A 15,463-nucleotide genomic window follows, 5' to 3' on the forward strand; every position below is an offset into this window, starting at 1 on the left:
AGCTGTCCCACCGGCTAGTTAAGCAACAGCCTGACAGTCATACTCACAGAATCATACCTTTCAGCCAACGTCCCAAACTTCTCAATCACCATCTCTGGGTATGTCCTATCCCATCGGCAGGACAGACCCACCAGGGGTAATGGCACAGTGGGGAAGGAGTGGCCCTGGGAGTCCTCAACATTAACTCTGGACCCCATGAAATCTCATGGCTTCAAGTCAAGCATGGGCAAGGAAACCTCCTGCTGATTACCACCTACCGCCCTCCCTCAGCTGATGAATCAGGACTCCTCCATGTTGAACACCACTTGGAAGAAGCACTGAGAGCAAAGGCACAGAATGTACTCTGGGTGTCCATCACCAAGAGTGGCTCGGCAGCACCACTACTGATCGAGCCCTGCAGGACATAACTGCCAGACGGGGCCTGCGACAGGTGGAGAGAGAACCAACACGAGGGAAAAACCTACTTGACCTCGTCCTCACCAATCTACATGTCACAGATGCATCGGGCAGCACGGTGGCATAGTGGTTAGCACTGTTACCTCACAGCGCCAGGGGCCAGGGTTCGAATCCAGCCTCGGGTGACTGTCTGTGTGGAGTTTGCACATTCTCCCCGTGTTTGCGTGGGTTTCCTCCGGGTGCTCCGGTTTCCTCCCACAGTCCAAAGATGTGCGGGTTAGGCTGATTGGCTATGAAAAATTGACCCTTAGTGTTAGGGGGATTAAATATGTGGGGTTACGGGGATCGGGTGGGATATGTGTCAGTGCAGGCTCGATGGGCCGAAATGGCCTCTATCTGCACTGTGGGGTTTCTGTGATTCTGTGATCTGTCCATGACAGTATTGAGGACACCGTCCATCATGTTGTGTGGCACTACCACCGTGCTAAATGGGATAGATTCAAAACAGATCTAGCAGCTCAAAACTGGCCATCCATCAGGCGCTGTGGGCATCAGCAGCAGCAGAATTGTATTCCACCACAATCTGTAACCTCATGGCCCCGACATATCCCTCACTCTACCATTACCATCAAGCCAGGGTACCAACCCTGGTTAAATAAGAAGTGTAGAAGTGCATGCCAGGAGCAGCACCAGACGTACCTAAAAATTAGGTGCCAACCTGGGGAAGCTGCAACACAAGACTACATGCATGCTAAAAAGCAGAAGCAGCATGCTAAGCGATCCCACAATCAACGGATCGGATCAAAGCTCTGCAGTTTGCAACCATCTTCAGCCAGAAGTGCCGAGTGGATGATCCATATCGGCCTACTCCTGAGGACCCCACCATCACAGAAGCCAGTCTTCAGCCAATTCGATTCACTCCACATGATACCAAGAAATTGCTGAGCGCACTGGATACAGCAAAGGCTATGGGCCCCAACAACATCCCGGCTATCGTGCTGAAGACTTGTGCTCCAAACTAGCCGCGCCTCTAACGAAGCTGTTCCAGTGCAGCTACAACACTGGCATCTATCCGACAATGTGGAAAACTGCCCAGCTATGTCCTGTCCACAAAAAGCAGGACAAATCCAACCCGACCAATTACCGCCCCATCAGTCTACTCTCAATCATCAAAGTGATAGCACTGTCGATAACACTGTCGATGACACTTTCCATCAAGCAGCACTGACTCACTGATCTCCAGTTTGGGTTCCGCCAAGACCACTCGGCACCCGGCCTCATTACAGCCTTGGTCCAAATATGGACAAAGGAGCTGAATTCCAGAGGTGAGGCGAGAGTAACTGCCCTTGACATCAAGGTAGCATTTGACCGAGTGTGGCATCAAGCAGCCTTAGTAATACTGAAGTCAATGGGAATCGGCCGGGGGGGCAAAGCTCCACTGGCTGGAGACAAAACTAGCACAAAGGAAGATGGTTGTGGTAGTTGAAGGTCAATCATCACAGCCTCAGGACATCGCTGCAGGAGTTCCTCAGGGCAGTATCGTAGGCCCAACCATCTTCAGCTGTTTCATCAATGACCTTTCCTCCAACACAAGGTCAGAAATGGGGATGTTCACTGTTGACTGCAGTATTCAGCGCCATTCACAACTCCTCAGATAATGAAGCAGTCCATGCCCGCTTGCAACAAGATCTGGACGACATTCAGGCTTGGGCTTATAAGTGGCAGGTAACATTCATGCCACAAGTGCAAGGCACTCCAACAAGCGAGAGTCTAACCACCTCCCCTTGACATTCAATGGCATTACTATCGCCGATTCCCCACCATCAACATCCTGGGGGTCACCATTGACCAGAAACCTAACTGGACCAGCCACATAAATACTGTGGCAACAAGAGCAGGTCAGGGGCTAGGTATTCTGCAGCGAGTGTCTCACCTCCTGACTCCCCAAAGCCTTTCCACCATCTACAAGGCACAAGTCAGGAGCGTGATGGAATACTCTCCATTTGCCTGGATGAGTGCAGCTCCAACAACACTCAAGAAGCTCGACACCATCCAGGACAAAGCAGCCTGCTTGATTGGCACCCCATCCACCACCTTAAACATTCACTCCCTCCACTAGCGTACCATGGCTGCAGTGTGTACCATCTACAAGATGCACTGCAGCAACGCGCCAAGGCTTTTTCAGCAGTACCACCCAAACCCGCGACTTCTTCCACCTAGAAGGACAAGGGCAGCAGGCGCATGGGAACACCACCACCTCCAAGTTCCCCTCCAAGTCACACACCATCCTGACTTGGAAGTATATCGCCGATCCTTCATTGTCGCTGGGTCAAAATCCTGGAAATCCCTACCAAACAGCAGTGTGGGAGTACCTTCACCACATGGAGTGCAGTGGTTCAAGGCGGCGGCTCGCCGCCACCATATTAAAGTACACAAGGGTGGACAAAAAATGCTGGCCTTGCCAACGATGCCCACATTCCGTGAATGAATACATTTTTAAAAATTTTCATGTAGGTAAAAACGGTTGCCAATTTGTCCCTCAAACAGCAACCAGATAAATGACCAGTTACTTAGTGTTTGTTGAGGGATAAATGTTGGCCAGGACAACAAGGGGGTCCCTCTGTTCTTCCTTGAATAGCTTATTGGGATCATTTATGTCCCTCTGAACAGAACCTCAGTTTAACATCGCATCTGAAAGCTAGCACCTGACAACACAGCAATGAAATAAATGACCAGATCTTCTGCTTTAGGTGTACGTTGAAGGATAAATGTTGACCAGGACACTGGGGATAATTCCCCTGCTCTTCCTCAAATAGTGCCGTGGATCTTTCACATGCGCACGAGGGGACAAACGGGGCCTCGGTTGAAAGTCTCATCCGAAAGACATAGAAACATAGAAGATAGGAGCAGAAGTAAGCCATTCGGCCCCTCGAGCCTGCTCCACCATTCAATGAGATGATGGCTGATCATCCAAATTCAGTACCGTGTCCCTGCCTTCTCCCCATACCCCTTTAGCCTTGAGAAATACATCCAACTCCTTCTTGAATATATTTAATGAATTGGCCTCTACTGCCTTCTGTGGTAGAGAATTCCACAGGTTCACCACTTCCTGGATGAAGAAATTCCTCCTCATTTCTGTCCTAAATGGCTTGCCCCTTATCCTTAGACTGTGACCCGTGGTTCTGGATTCCCCGGCCATCGGGAACATCCTTCCTGCATCTAGTCTGTCTAGTCCTGTTAGAATGTTAAGTTTCAATGAGATCCCCTCTCATTCTTCTAAACTCCAGCGAGTATAAAACCAATCGACCCAATCTCTCTTCAAATGTCATTCCTGCCATCCCAGGTATCAGTATGGTGAATCTTCGCTGCACTCCCTCCATGGCAAGAACATCCTTCCTCAGATAAGGCAACCAAAACTGCACACAATACACAAGGTGTGGTCTCACCAAGGCCCTGTACAACTGCAGCAAGACATCCTTGTTCCTGTACTCAAACCCTCTCGCTACGAAGGCCAACATACCATTTGCCTTCTTAACCGCCTGCTGCACCTGCAGGTTTACCTTCAGCGACAGGTGCACAAGGACACCCAGGTCTCGTTGCACTTCCCCTTCTCCCAATCTATTGCAGTTCAGATAATAATCTGCCTTCCTGTTTTTGCCACCAAAGTGGATAACCTTGCATTTATCCACATTATACTGCATCTGCCCAATCACTCAACCTGTCCAAATCATACTGGAGTTTCTCGGCATCCTCCTCACAGCACACACACCCACCCAGCTTTATGTCGTCTGCAAACTTGGAGATATTACATCTAGTTCCCTTGTCTAGATCATTAATATATATTGTGAATAGCTGGGGTCCTTGGACCTATCCCTGCGGTACCCCACTAGTCACTGCCTGCCACTCGGAAAAAGACCCATTTATTCCAACTCTTTGCTTTCTGTCTGCCAACCAGTTCTCTATCCAAGTCAATATTTTGCCCCCAGTCCCATGTGCCTTAACTTTACATGCTAATCTCTTATGCGGGACCTTATCGAAAGCCTTCTGAAAGTCCAGATACACCACATCCACTGGTTCTCCCTCATCTATTCTACCAGTTACATCCTCAAAAAATTCCAGTAGATTAGTCAAGCACGATTTACCTTTTGTAAATCCATGTTGACTTTGTCCGATCCTGTCACTGTTTTCCAAGTGCTCTGCTATTACATCTTTTATAATGGACTCTAGCATTTTCCCCACTACCGATGTCAGGCTTACCGGTCTATAATTCCCTGCTTTCTCTCTACCACTTTTTTTGAATAGTGGGGTAACATTAGCTACCCTCCAATCCATGGGAACTGTTCTAGAGTCTATAGAATTTTGGAAGATGACCAGCAATACATCTACTATTTCTAGGGCCACTTTCTTAAGTACCCTAGGATGTAGATTATCAGGCCCTGGGGATTCATCAGCCTTCAATCCTGTCAATTTCCCTACAAATACTGATTTCATTCAGTTCCTCCCTCTCATTAGACCCTATGTTCCCCGACATCTCCAACAGTGCAGCACTCCCTCAGTACAGTACTACACTGTAATCTCAGCTTAAATTGAATGCTCAAGTCCTGGAGTGGGGCTTGAACCTACAACCTTTCAAATCAGAAGCAAGAGAACTGCTACTGAGTAAAGCTGATACTTGGAGTGACTATGAAGTGTTTGAAACCTGAGACAAATGGGGAGGCTGGAGATGAGGCAGCACTTGAGGAGAAAGGAGACAGTGATGACTGACTGTTGACTGCTTTTCTCATTACATCAATTAATTTACTTGCTAGGTCTTCATTTTCCTTTCCAATTTTTTCCCTCCCCAGCTCTCTTTTTCATTGATAAGGATATATGGCACCTTTGGAACCATACCCTAACATCTCACCCAAGGCTGTTATTCAATGCCTAAAGTCTATTTAAATCACAGAAAAGCTCAAATTTGCCCTCACCCAACATACGCACTTATGCCTCTAGCAGGGACTGCTCGATAGCAATCAACAGCACAAACCTGGACTGTTATTCCTCCTCCTTAAAGATGATGCGGCTAATTTTAGATCTCCTGCAGCCTGGCAAAGATCAAGTAACTCAGCATGGACTGGGAACCTAACCTTGCCCTTCCTGGTTAACAGGGAATCACTAGGAACAAGTTTCAGACAATAACCTGCTGACTTGAAGTATATCAACTACAGAAAACTCTCGATTTACCGGTACCTAAATAACGGGAAATCGCTGTTAACTGGCAAAATTCAGGAGTAGGTTCAGCTAAGTTTTACTTCATATTAGTGGCCGTTCCTGGATCTGTGGCTGTGTAACCGGGGTTCCTGCACCTGTTGCTAAGCAACAAGGACACTTGGATCTTGTGGCCGGGGTCCCTGCACCTGTTGCTAAGCAACAGGGAAGCCTGGATTTGTCGCTGTGTACAGAGCTCTCGTACCTTTTACTATACCTCTCTGTAATCCGGACCTTTTGATAAATCGGCACCACGCCGGTTCCGGATAAAAAAAAAAAGTTTCCTGTATATTGACGACGTGACATTTTTCAGTATCAGACATCTGAAACCTGGTATAACCATGGTATGAGTTTTAACATGCATTTGCTGTTTCCTGGTCTTCGCCAAAGAGCATAACACCCCTGTTGAAATTTCAATGGTTTCTGGCCAGGCAATTAAAGCATTAAAAAAAAATCAGAAAAAAAACTCTTAACCAAATCCAGCAGATTCCTTCTTCAGACCATACACAATCAGTTTCACACATTGGACTCCGTGCAACTCATTTCAATTGCCCAAAAAGGAAAGGCTCTACATGTTTCTTTCCACCACCCCAAAATAATAAATCAAGCTTAACTCAATCATGGCTACTTAATCTTACACCCCACATCCTTAATATTTGCAAGGCCCCAGCAGATTAGAATTTATATTCCACAAAGCATTCAATGTTTGTTCTCCGTATTTATCTTTAGGTACACAGAAATGTACAATCAAAAAACTATTTGTCTTTCTGGCTGGTCCTAAAATACCCTTAGTACCTTCAATCCTGTGCCTAACCAAATATTAATTCAATAAAGTAAGTCACCCACTCTTGTGTTAATCCAAGACCCAGATTTTATAAACACCAACTTTTCAAACAATTAATGGCACAGTTTTAACATTGTATGAATGCAAATCTCTACTAACCCGGTTTCCTCTTGTATTTGGTGATAATGAAGTAGGAGATTGTGTACAGAATGGCAAACAAAAGGAAACAAATCTGAAAGAAAACAAAACAGCATTCATCAGATACATCCTGGAGCAGGGACCTGCATTTTATTCTACTAAATATCTACTGAAAAAAAGGCTCGTCTTATTTTATATATCTATTGGAATGTATTTAAGAGAGTACGTCATCACAATTCAGACATTATAGTTTATTGCAGCTGCAAAACAATCTTGAAAATCCTCCTCTAACTTCCAGCTTGCAATTGACATTTAATTAGCAAATGTCCCTCACTAAACAACTTAAAGCTGAAGAATTTGTGACCTGAAAGATGGAAGAAGTCACACACCAGGTTATAGTCCAACAGTTTTATTTGAAATCACAAGCTTGTGTCTTTATGCATCTCTCCACTTCACCTGACGAAGGAGCAGCGCTCCGAAAGTTTGTGATTTCAAATAAAACTGTTGGACTATAACCTGGTGTTGTGTGACTTCTTACATTTGTCCACCCCAGTCCAACTCCGGCATCTCCACACCATGACCTGAAAGAGACAGAGCTCCAACTTAAAAGAATGCATTGCACGTTACATGGTACAACACTCCTGTCCTTACATTAAAAAAAAAAGCTCATCTGACTATGAGAAATACTACAGGAGAACAATCAAAAATGCATACACACACTCTGGAAGTCACACTTCATTACAGATGCAAAATAACTTTAAAATGCTCTGTGTTTCCGAGTTGTAGCCTGAAACTAGTAAGACGCAGCTTGCCAAACAGATTGATGTGTGTGTAAATGTACCAAGTATATTGTGTAAAACTAGTAAGCTAGTGCTACAAATTGTGATGGCGGTGGAGGGGGGGGGGGGGGGGAGCGGGGGAGGTGACTGTCGCATTAATAGAGATCGGCCTTCGGCTAGGGCAGGACTGGGAGCCAAACATTCCTAGAGTCGGCATTTAGCCCCTCAAGCCCGTTCCCTCATTCAATTAGATCATGGTTGATATGTACCTCAACTCCATATATCCCTTGATACCCTTATTTAATAAAAAATCTAAATCTCAGTCTTGAAAATTTCAATTGACCCAGCATCCAGTCTTTTGGGGAGTTTCAGATTTCCACAACCCATTGTGTGAAAAAACACCTTGATTTGACTCCTAAATGGCCTGAGAGGCTCTAATTTTAAGATTATGCACCCTTGTTATGGATTCCACCACCAGCGGAACTAGTTTCTCTGTTTCAACCTTGTTGAATCCCTTTATCATTTTAATAATTGGATCACTCCCTCAACCTTCTAACTCAAGGGAAATAAACCTAGTTTATGCAACCTCACAATTTAGCCTTTAAAGCCCTGGTATCATTCTGGGAAATCTGCACTGTACATCCACCAAAGACAATACATCTTTCCTGATGTTTGGTGCTCAAAACAGAATGTGGTATTCCAGATGCTGTCTGACCAAGGCTCTGTACAACCGAAACATTACTTCCTCACTTTTGAACTTCAACCCCTTTGAGATAAAGAATAACATTCCATTAGCTGTTTTGATTACTTTTTGTACGCCTAAATTCCTTTGCTCCTCCACACCCCATAGACTCTCATTGTTAATAATAAATTCTGGATTTGTCTTTCTTGGATCCAGAGACAATGCCCTCACACAGAACTCCACCTGCCAGTTTTGTCACATTGCAGGAGAGAGCGAAGGCTGGAGCTGGGGTTGCCCTTTTCTGCTCCAAGGAGAACCCCAGCTTCTCCACATAACTTAAGTCCCTCATCCCTGGTACCATTTCAGTAAATCTCTTCTGTATTCAACCCTCTCCAAGGCCGCGACATCCTTCCTAAAGTGTGGTCATAGAATTGGCCACAATACTCCAGCTGAGGCCTTACCAGAGTTTTATAAAGGTTTCGCATTAACATCCATGCTTTTGTACTCTATGCCTCCATTTATAAAACCAAGGATCCCGTCTGCCTTTTTGACAGCATTCTCAACTTGTCCTGCCACCTTCAAAGACTTGTGTATGTACACCCCCAGGTTTCACTGTTCATGCACCCCCTTTAAAATTGTACCATTTTGTTTATACAGTATTGCCTCTCCTCATTCTTCCTACCAAAATGAATTATTCACACTTCTGTGTTAAATTTCATCTACCATGTGTCTGCCCATTTCACCATTCTGTCTACGTCGTCCTGAAGTCTGTTATTATCCTCGTCATTAGCAACATCCACTTTGTGAAGACAGATGCAAAGTATTCATTTAGTACCACAGCTATGCTCTCTGCCTCCACAAGATGGTCTCCTTTTTGGTCCATAATTTGCTTCACTCTTCCTCCGACTACTCTTTTACTATTATTATGTTTATAAAAGACTTTTGGGTTCCCTTTTATGTTAGCCACTAATCTATTCTCATACTCACTCATTTCCTTTTTCATTTCTCTTCTGTACTTTCTGTATTTGACTTGGCTCTCTTCTGTAGTACAAATCTAACATTTGCCATAAACCTCCTTTTTGTTCCATTTTAATTTCTATATTTTAGTCATCCAGGGACCTGTAGCTTTGGATGCCTTTCCTTTCCCCCTCATGGGAATGTGTCTAATCTGTACCCTTCCATTGCTCAATTACTGTTTTGCCTGCCAATCTTTGACTCCAATCCACCTGGGCCAGATCCCTTTTCAACTCACTGAAATTAGCCCTCCTCCAGTTAAGTATGTGCACACTTGAATGTTTTTGTTCTTTTCCATAACTACTCTAAGCCTGATGATATGATCACTGTTCCTCAATCCTTTAATCTCATTGGTTAAGAAGATGCACTGTTTGTCCATTTGTTTACCAAGATCCCAGGCGCCCAGTTATCAGCTCACACTTCCGGCAACACTGGGCAAAATTTTTTAAAATCTAAACGTGCACGAACAAGTCTAACTAAGAGGGTACACCGCGAGATGTCCCACACCACCCACTACTCCAGGATCATCCTGGAGAGAAAATATAACCCCTGGCGTCTTTTCCCCAAAATAACCATCTCCTTAAACCTTTCTCCCCTGTCCTCTCCATCCTTACCTCCAACAATAGCAAGGAGCTCACTGTGGGGAGGCTCAGGTGGAGCGTAAACACACACATTGACCAGTTGAGCCAAATGGCCTGTTTCTGTCCTGTAACTTCTATGTAATTGAGACCATCCGTTCTGCTTTCTCTGCTGCTTATTCCCTGGCCCACCAAGCTAAACCTCCCCACAAAAGTACCCCCTGCCCAAGCCCTGCTCCCACATGTCTCTATCTTCCTTCATGCCCAGAGTTCACCTTGTCCATGAGAGACACCTCCTACTCCCTTGAACCCATTCCCACTAAACTTCTGACCTTACTGGCCCTCGATGCTACCTGACATAGCAAATGGCTCCCTCTTCTCCCTTTCAAAACTATCATCTCCCCCACCCCCTCAAAATACTCAACTTTGACTCTTATGTCCTTGAAAACTAAAGCCCCATTTTCAATTTTCCATTCCTCTCCAAAGTAATCTTGTACCCCCACCACAAACTTCATATCCTTCCCATCACCTGCACCTTATCTGAGGAAGGATGTCCTTGCCATGGAAGGAGTGCAGCGAAGATTCACCAGGCTGATACCTGGGATGGCAGGAATGACATATGAGGAGAGATTGGGTCGATTGGGCTTGTGCTCGCTGGAGTTTAGAAGAATGAGGGGCGATCTCATTGAAACTTATAAAATTCTAACAGGACTAGACAGACTAGATGCAGGATGTCCCCGATGGCCGGGGAGTCCAGAACCAGGGGTCACTGTCAAAGGATAAGGGGTAAGCCATTTAGGACTGAGATGAGGAGGAATTTCTTCACCCAGAGAGTGGTGAACCTGTGGAATTCTCTACCAAAGGCAGCAGTAGAGGCCAATTCATTAAATATATTCAAGAAGGCGTTAGATATATTTCTTAAGGCTAAAGGGATCAAGGGATAATGGAGAGAAGGCAGGAACAGGGTACTGAATTTAGATGATCAGCCATGATCTCATTAAATGGCGGAGCAGGCTCGAGGGGCCGAATGGCCTACTCCTGCTCCTATGTTTCTATCCTCAAGTTGAACCAGACTGTTCATAACTCAAGCATCTTCTACAACACCGAGCGGGGCTCAAGACCACATATTCTCCCCATCCCAAAGGCCGCTTACTTCCACCTCTAACATCAGCTGCCTCCACCCCTGCCTCAGCCCATCTGCTGCTGAAACTCTGAACCGTGCCTTACGCATCTCCATATTCAATACACTTCCTCGTCCAAATCTCCGTTGCCCATATCCTATCCCACACTCAATCCCACTTGCCCATCACTCCTGTTATTGCTGACCTACATTGTCTCCTGGTCCCCCAATTTGAAAGCAAGGATGAGAATTTTAAAAATCGAGGCCTTGCTGGACCTGGAACCAATGTAGGTCAGCGAGCACAGGTTTGATAGGTGAACAGGACTTGGTGTGTTTTAGGATACGGGCAGCAGAGTTTTGGATGAGTTCTAGGATATGGAGGGTGGAAGATGGGAGACCGACCAGGAGTGCGTTGGAATAGTCAAGTCTAGAGGCACCAAAGGCAATCTTAAACCCCACCCCCGCAGAACTCTTCATTCTTCGACTCTGGCCTCTTGTGCATTTCCTCCTCCCTTTGCCCCACCGTTGGTGGCGGCGCCTTCGGCAGGCTGGACCCCATGCTCTGGAATTCCCTCCTAAAACTCCTCAGCCTTTCCACTTCCCGCTCCTCCCTCTTAAAACCCACCTCTTGGGTCAATCCTCCCAATAGCTCTTTCGCTGTGAAACTCAATGGGACTTACTCCAGATTAAAAGCACCATTAAATGCAGGTTTTAGCTGCTAAAGCTTTTGAAACTGGTCCTCCAGCTTTTCAACATGATGACTGGATCCATTGGGGGTGGAGGCTGGGGGAGAGAGCATGCGCATGTGAGGCCCCTGGGGGGCTCAACTGGTCAATGTGTGTGTTTACGCTCCACACGAGCCTCCCCACAGTGAGCCCCTGTGCTTCTTACAATAGTGGTTTAAAAAAAAAAAATCTAACATCCATCGGCAGGGCCTCATTTAATCATCTCTCCTAAAACCCAGAGGCAGTTATCGCTCAGGATTACACCGAGCTGGAACACGAAGGGCATTCAATTAATTGCGAACAGGTTAGTGGAGCTGGTGTCTGATATGAGCACCTTCATTATCACAAGAGCACAAATAGGAAAGCATTATCTAGAAGTGTTCCCACCCTCCCCCCAAGAGGGTAAGAATTCGTATAATTTTTCAACATTGACTGTGACTGGATTTCAGATGTTTAAAAAAAAAAAAAAATGGGTGGAACCAACACTGATTCTCTGCTTCAGCTTTTGCTCTGATGTCCTTTGCAGAGAGAGACTGGGACAGAGGGAGGGAGGGACAGAGGGAAATGGGTGAGGGTCCACTCCAGGTGCGTGTAGTCCGTTCCTGGGGACTGAGCAGCGGCCACACTTTGGAACAACACAGATGGTGGTGCAGCACATGTACAATGGCCGCTGGAAGGAAGCTGAAGAAAACAAATTTTAGGCCCGCGGTGAAAAAAATTTCAAAAATTCAGAAAATTGTTTAAAGCCAGAAAAAAAACAGGAAAGTGATGTTGAATGTCCCGCGGTAAGTTCCAGTTAAATTTTGCCAGGTATTGTCCTCTTTTTAAAAGAGTTTATCCGGATTATTTAAATCATGCTTTGACAAGAGGGGAAAACATTTATGCCCCCATTTGTACCTCAGGGAGTCTGTAAGAGACAGAGAGAATGGCAGCAGAAAGAAAGGAAAACAAATTCTCCAAAATTGATCCCAACTCGTCAAGGCTGGGGATAGATAACCTCACCGCCTTCTTAAGAAGTTTAATCACTTTATTCACTTTTTTACTTGAGCTCCGTTTGGATTTAAAGTTTATTTTATTATTTTTTGTTGTATGTTTAACAACAGCACTGAAGAGAGAAAGAAAAACTTGGAGCAACTTCTGTCAAAGGTGCAACGAGACTTGAAAGAATTTAAAGACTTCAATAAATTTTCACAAAAAATGAGTGATAAAAACACTTTTCTCCCAAGTTTCGAATATGATTTTGAAAGAAACAAGCAAAAATCAATTTTCCCCTCATCTAACCAAGTTTCAACCAGGTCTTGAACCACACGCTTTTAAAGAGGCTCTGAATTGCTTAAAATGTATTAAAATTTAAATTTCTCAATATTTGATTTTGAACGATCGACTGAACTAAGTAGCTTTACACAAACATGCTGTTGAGAAGGGGGAGCGGCAGGGGAGGATTTGTAGAAGTTACATATTAATTATATATTTTTTTTTAACAAGTCAATAAAAAAAGACATGCGTTTAGGAAGAGAACCAAAACAGGAAAAAACACCCCATTTTATTTTGTCTGTTGTTCTATAGTCCGAACAAATCCCAGGAATAATGTAAATATAGATTTCCTCTTAAAACATTTAATGGAGTGTTAATAGAAACAAGCGTTATGTAATGATGTATACAAATTGCAAGAAGCTACTTCAGAAAAAAACTTTGTTTATTGAAAAAGACACAGAAAATACTTTGACTAAACTGATAATGTACAATTTCAATTTGGTATAAAATGTTTTCAATAGATTAAAAATTGAGTACAATGAAGTTTGTTTCAGTGCTATTTAATTGGGAAGTACCTAGAATAATTCAACACTTATCGTGATAAGAACAGGGGTTAATATTGTGGAGAATGTTGGAGAGAAAAACATTAGAAGAGAAATTCGTAAATTAACATCTGTACGTCCCCATATTAGTTCCCAAGTCAATCTGATTGGTTCTTCTGTCGAGAAGGTGCATGTTTATTTCTGTTAAATCATAGATTGTTTTTTTAAATTCGGTGATGCAAATTGTGTACGTGTTTTTCTGCACTTGTGAATAAGTGCTGCATTTCTGACATGTTACATGGGAGGGTGGCTAGTTCAAGACGACCACGTTTATTAATGGAAGTGATTGAAGTTGAAAATACGGATACCCGTTTTTGTTCAATTCTTTTTTTTTTTTTTTATATATAAAGAGAGTGAACTAAAGAACTGCAGCACTTTACACTTGGTTGTTTGGTTGCATCGTGATCAATATTCTAATTACTTATGTGGACGTGCAGCACATCAGTGCCATAGGAAGCCCGCTGCTCCTGCAGCCATTGCTATAGTGACATGAGGGATGGGCTAATACGTTGAAAACAAAATTAATACTAATTGCATGAATAGATTTGCCTCTTTCAGCTCACCTTGGGCTTTTGGATTGTTTGTCGATACATAACAAAACTGAGTGACGTTTCTGAAGTCTTAATGCATTGTTATGCAGCTCTTTTATATCCCAGTCATCATTTCTGACAAGTAATTTTTTATGAAATAGAATTTGTACATGAACTAAAAGCTTTTAATTAATTCTACCATCAACAAACTTGCAGAATGGGCATGTAAATGACAATTTTTTTTTTTTTTTTTTTTTTTTTTTTAAATTCGCTTATGGGATCTGGGTGTCGCTGGCAAGGCGATAAGGGTGAGGTGGTGCATTTTGGTAGGAGGAATAAGGAGGCAACTTCCTCCTTGGAAAAGAAGAGTCTAAATGGGGTAGAGGTGCAAAGGGATCAAGGGGTATAGATTCACAAATCATTAAAAGTAGCAACGCAGGTTTAAAAAAGACGCAAGTGCAAATAAAGCACTGGGGTTAATTTCAGAAGCAGAGAGGTTATGTTGAACTTGTATAGAACCTTGTTTGATTGTCTCAAATCTTGAGACAGTGGGGTGGCAATATGGCATAACTGTGTATATGCTTTTAAGTGGTTGTTGTTGTTGTAAAATTTGCTCACTGACAAAAAGGTTGCACTCAAAGGAGTTTGTGGCCCACTCAGTACAAAAAAGTGAACGTTGATTCGATCCCCATGTTAAAAATCATATTTTGTCCCTTTTTTCAATGTATTCTCATTTTAAATACCTACATAACTCATTTGTTACGCTATTTACATCTTTCCACCTGTGATGGTGTTATCATGCCTCCAGTGGGAGAGCGGGTAATTACAACATGGCAACTTTACACAAGAATTTATAATGGCCCGGATTTTGCAGTCAGCGGGAAGTGACGGAGCTCGCCGCTGACCTCGAAGAAAGCTGCCCACAAACTTTTAGCGGGCTCTGCGGCGATTTCACCTTTTCCCAACATGAACTACATTCTGGCGCCATCTACAGGGAATCTCTGACGTTCAGCAACAGTGATGTCGTCAAGCAAGCTATGCAAGCAAACACATTGAAGAATTCTCAGACAGCAAACCAGGAAGTAATAAGCAGGTTTGATCATTCACTTTTTATAATTTTACAGAAAACAAAATAAAGATTGGGACATACACATGGGATTAAGGGAGAAGTTGAAATATCAAAAACTTAAATATAAAAATCTATAGAATTTTTATTCATGGAATGGAGAAAATACAAAATTGTTTTTTCAGGGCCAAAGTGGTTGTTCAGCAGTAATTATGACTTCGTACACCCTTAAAAACTCAGTAACACCTCATTCAACAAGGCTTAACTTTTTCCAAGGAATTTTTACAGCAAGAATATAGAGCATAAAAAGTGGAAGTTCATGTCAATTCACTGATTGTGTTTATTCCATCTGCTAGGATTGCAACAACGCACCCTGTGGAGGAGCAGGGTATCACTTACAGCGTCTTCTGGATATCCGCGTTTAAACTGTGGATGTGCAGACTCCAGAAGTTCCTGTCAGTTTTACAGAGTAATGATGGCGAAGGCTGACAGTTTTGCCATAATTACAACCACAAATTCCAGGCCAATGAAAAAAAGTTGACAGTGTG

At 43.7% G+C, this 15,463-nt stretch overlaps 1 protein-coding gene across 3 annotated transcripts in view; it reads right to left on the reverse strand.

The window, feature by feature from the left end:
• Positions 1-15,463, reverse strand: part of lmbr1 (limb development membrane protein 1) — a 261,948-nt gene that overhangs the window by 235,295 nt on the left and 11,190 nt on the right. For all 3 annotated transcript variants that reach the window (XM_085987540.1, XM_085987538.1, XM_085987539.1), the window contains exon 2: positions 6,587-6,659. In XM_085987540.1, coding sequence (XP_085843666.1) covers positions 6,587-6,659 — 73 coding nt within the window. The remainder of the gene's footprint in view (positions 1-6,586; positions 6,660-15,463) is intronic.

This window comes from Somniosus microcephalus, chromosome 5 (assembly GCF_052327205.1).
Source record: "Somniosus microcephalus isolate GS21.2 chromosome 5, FLI_Smic_1.0, whole genome shotgun sequence".
Lineage (NCBI taxonomy): Eukaryota > Metazoa > Chordata > Chondrichthyes > Squaliformes > Somniosidae > Somniosus > Somniosus microcephalus.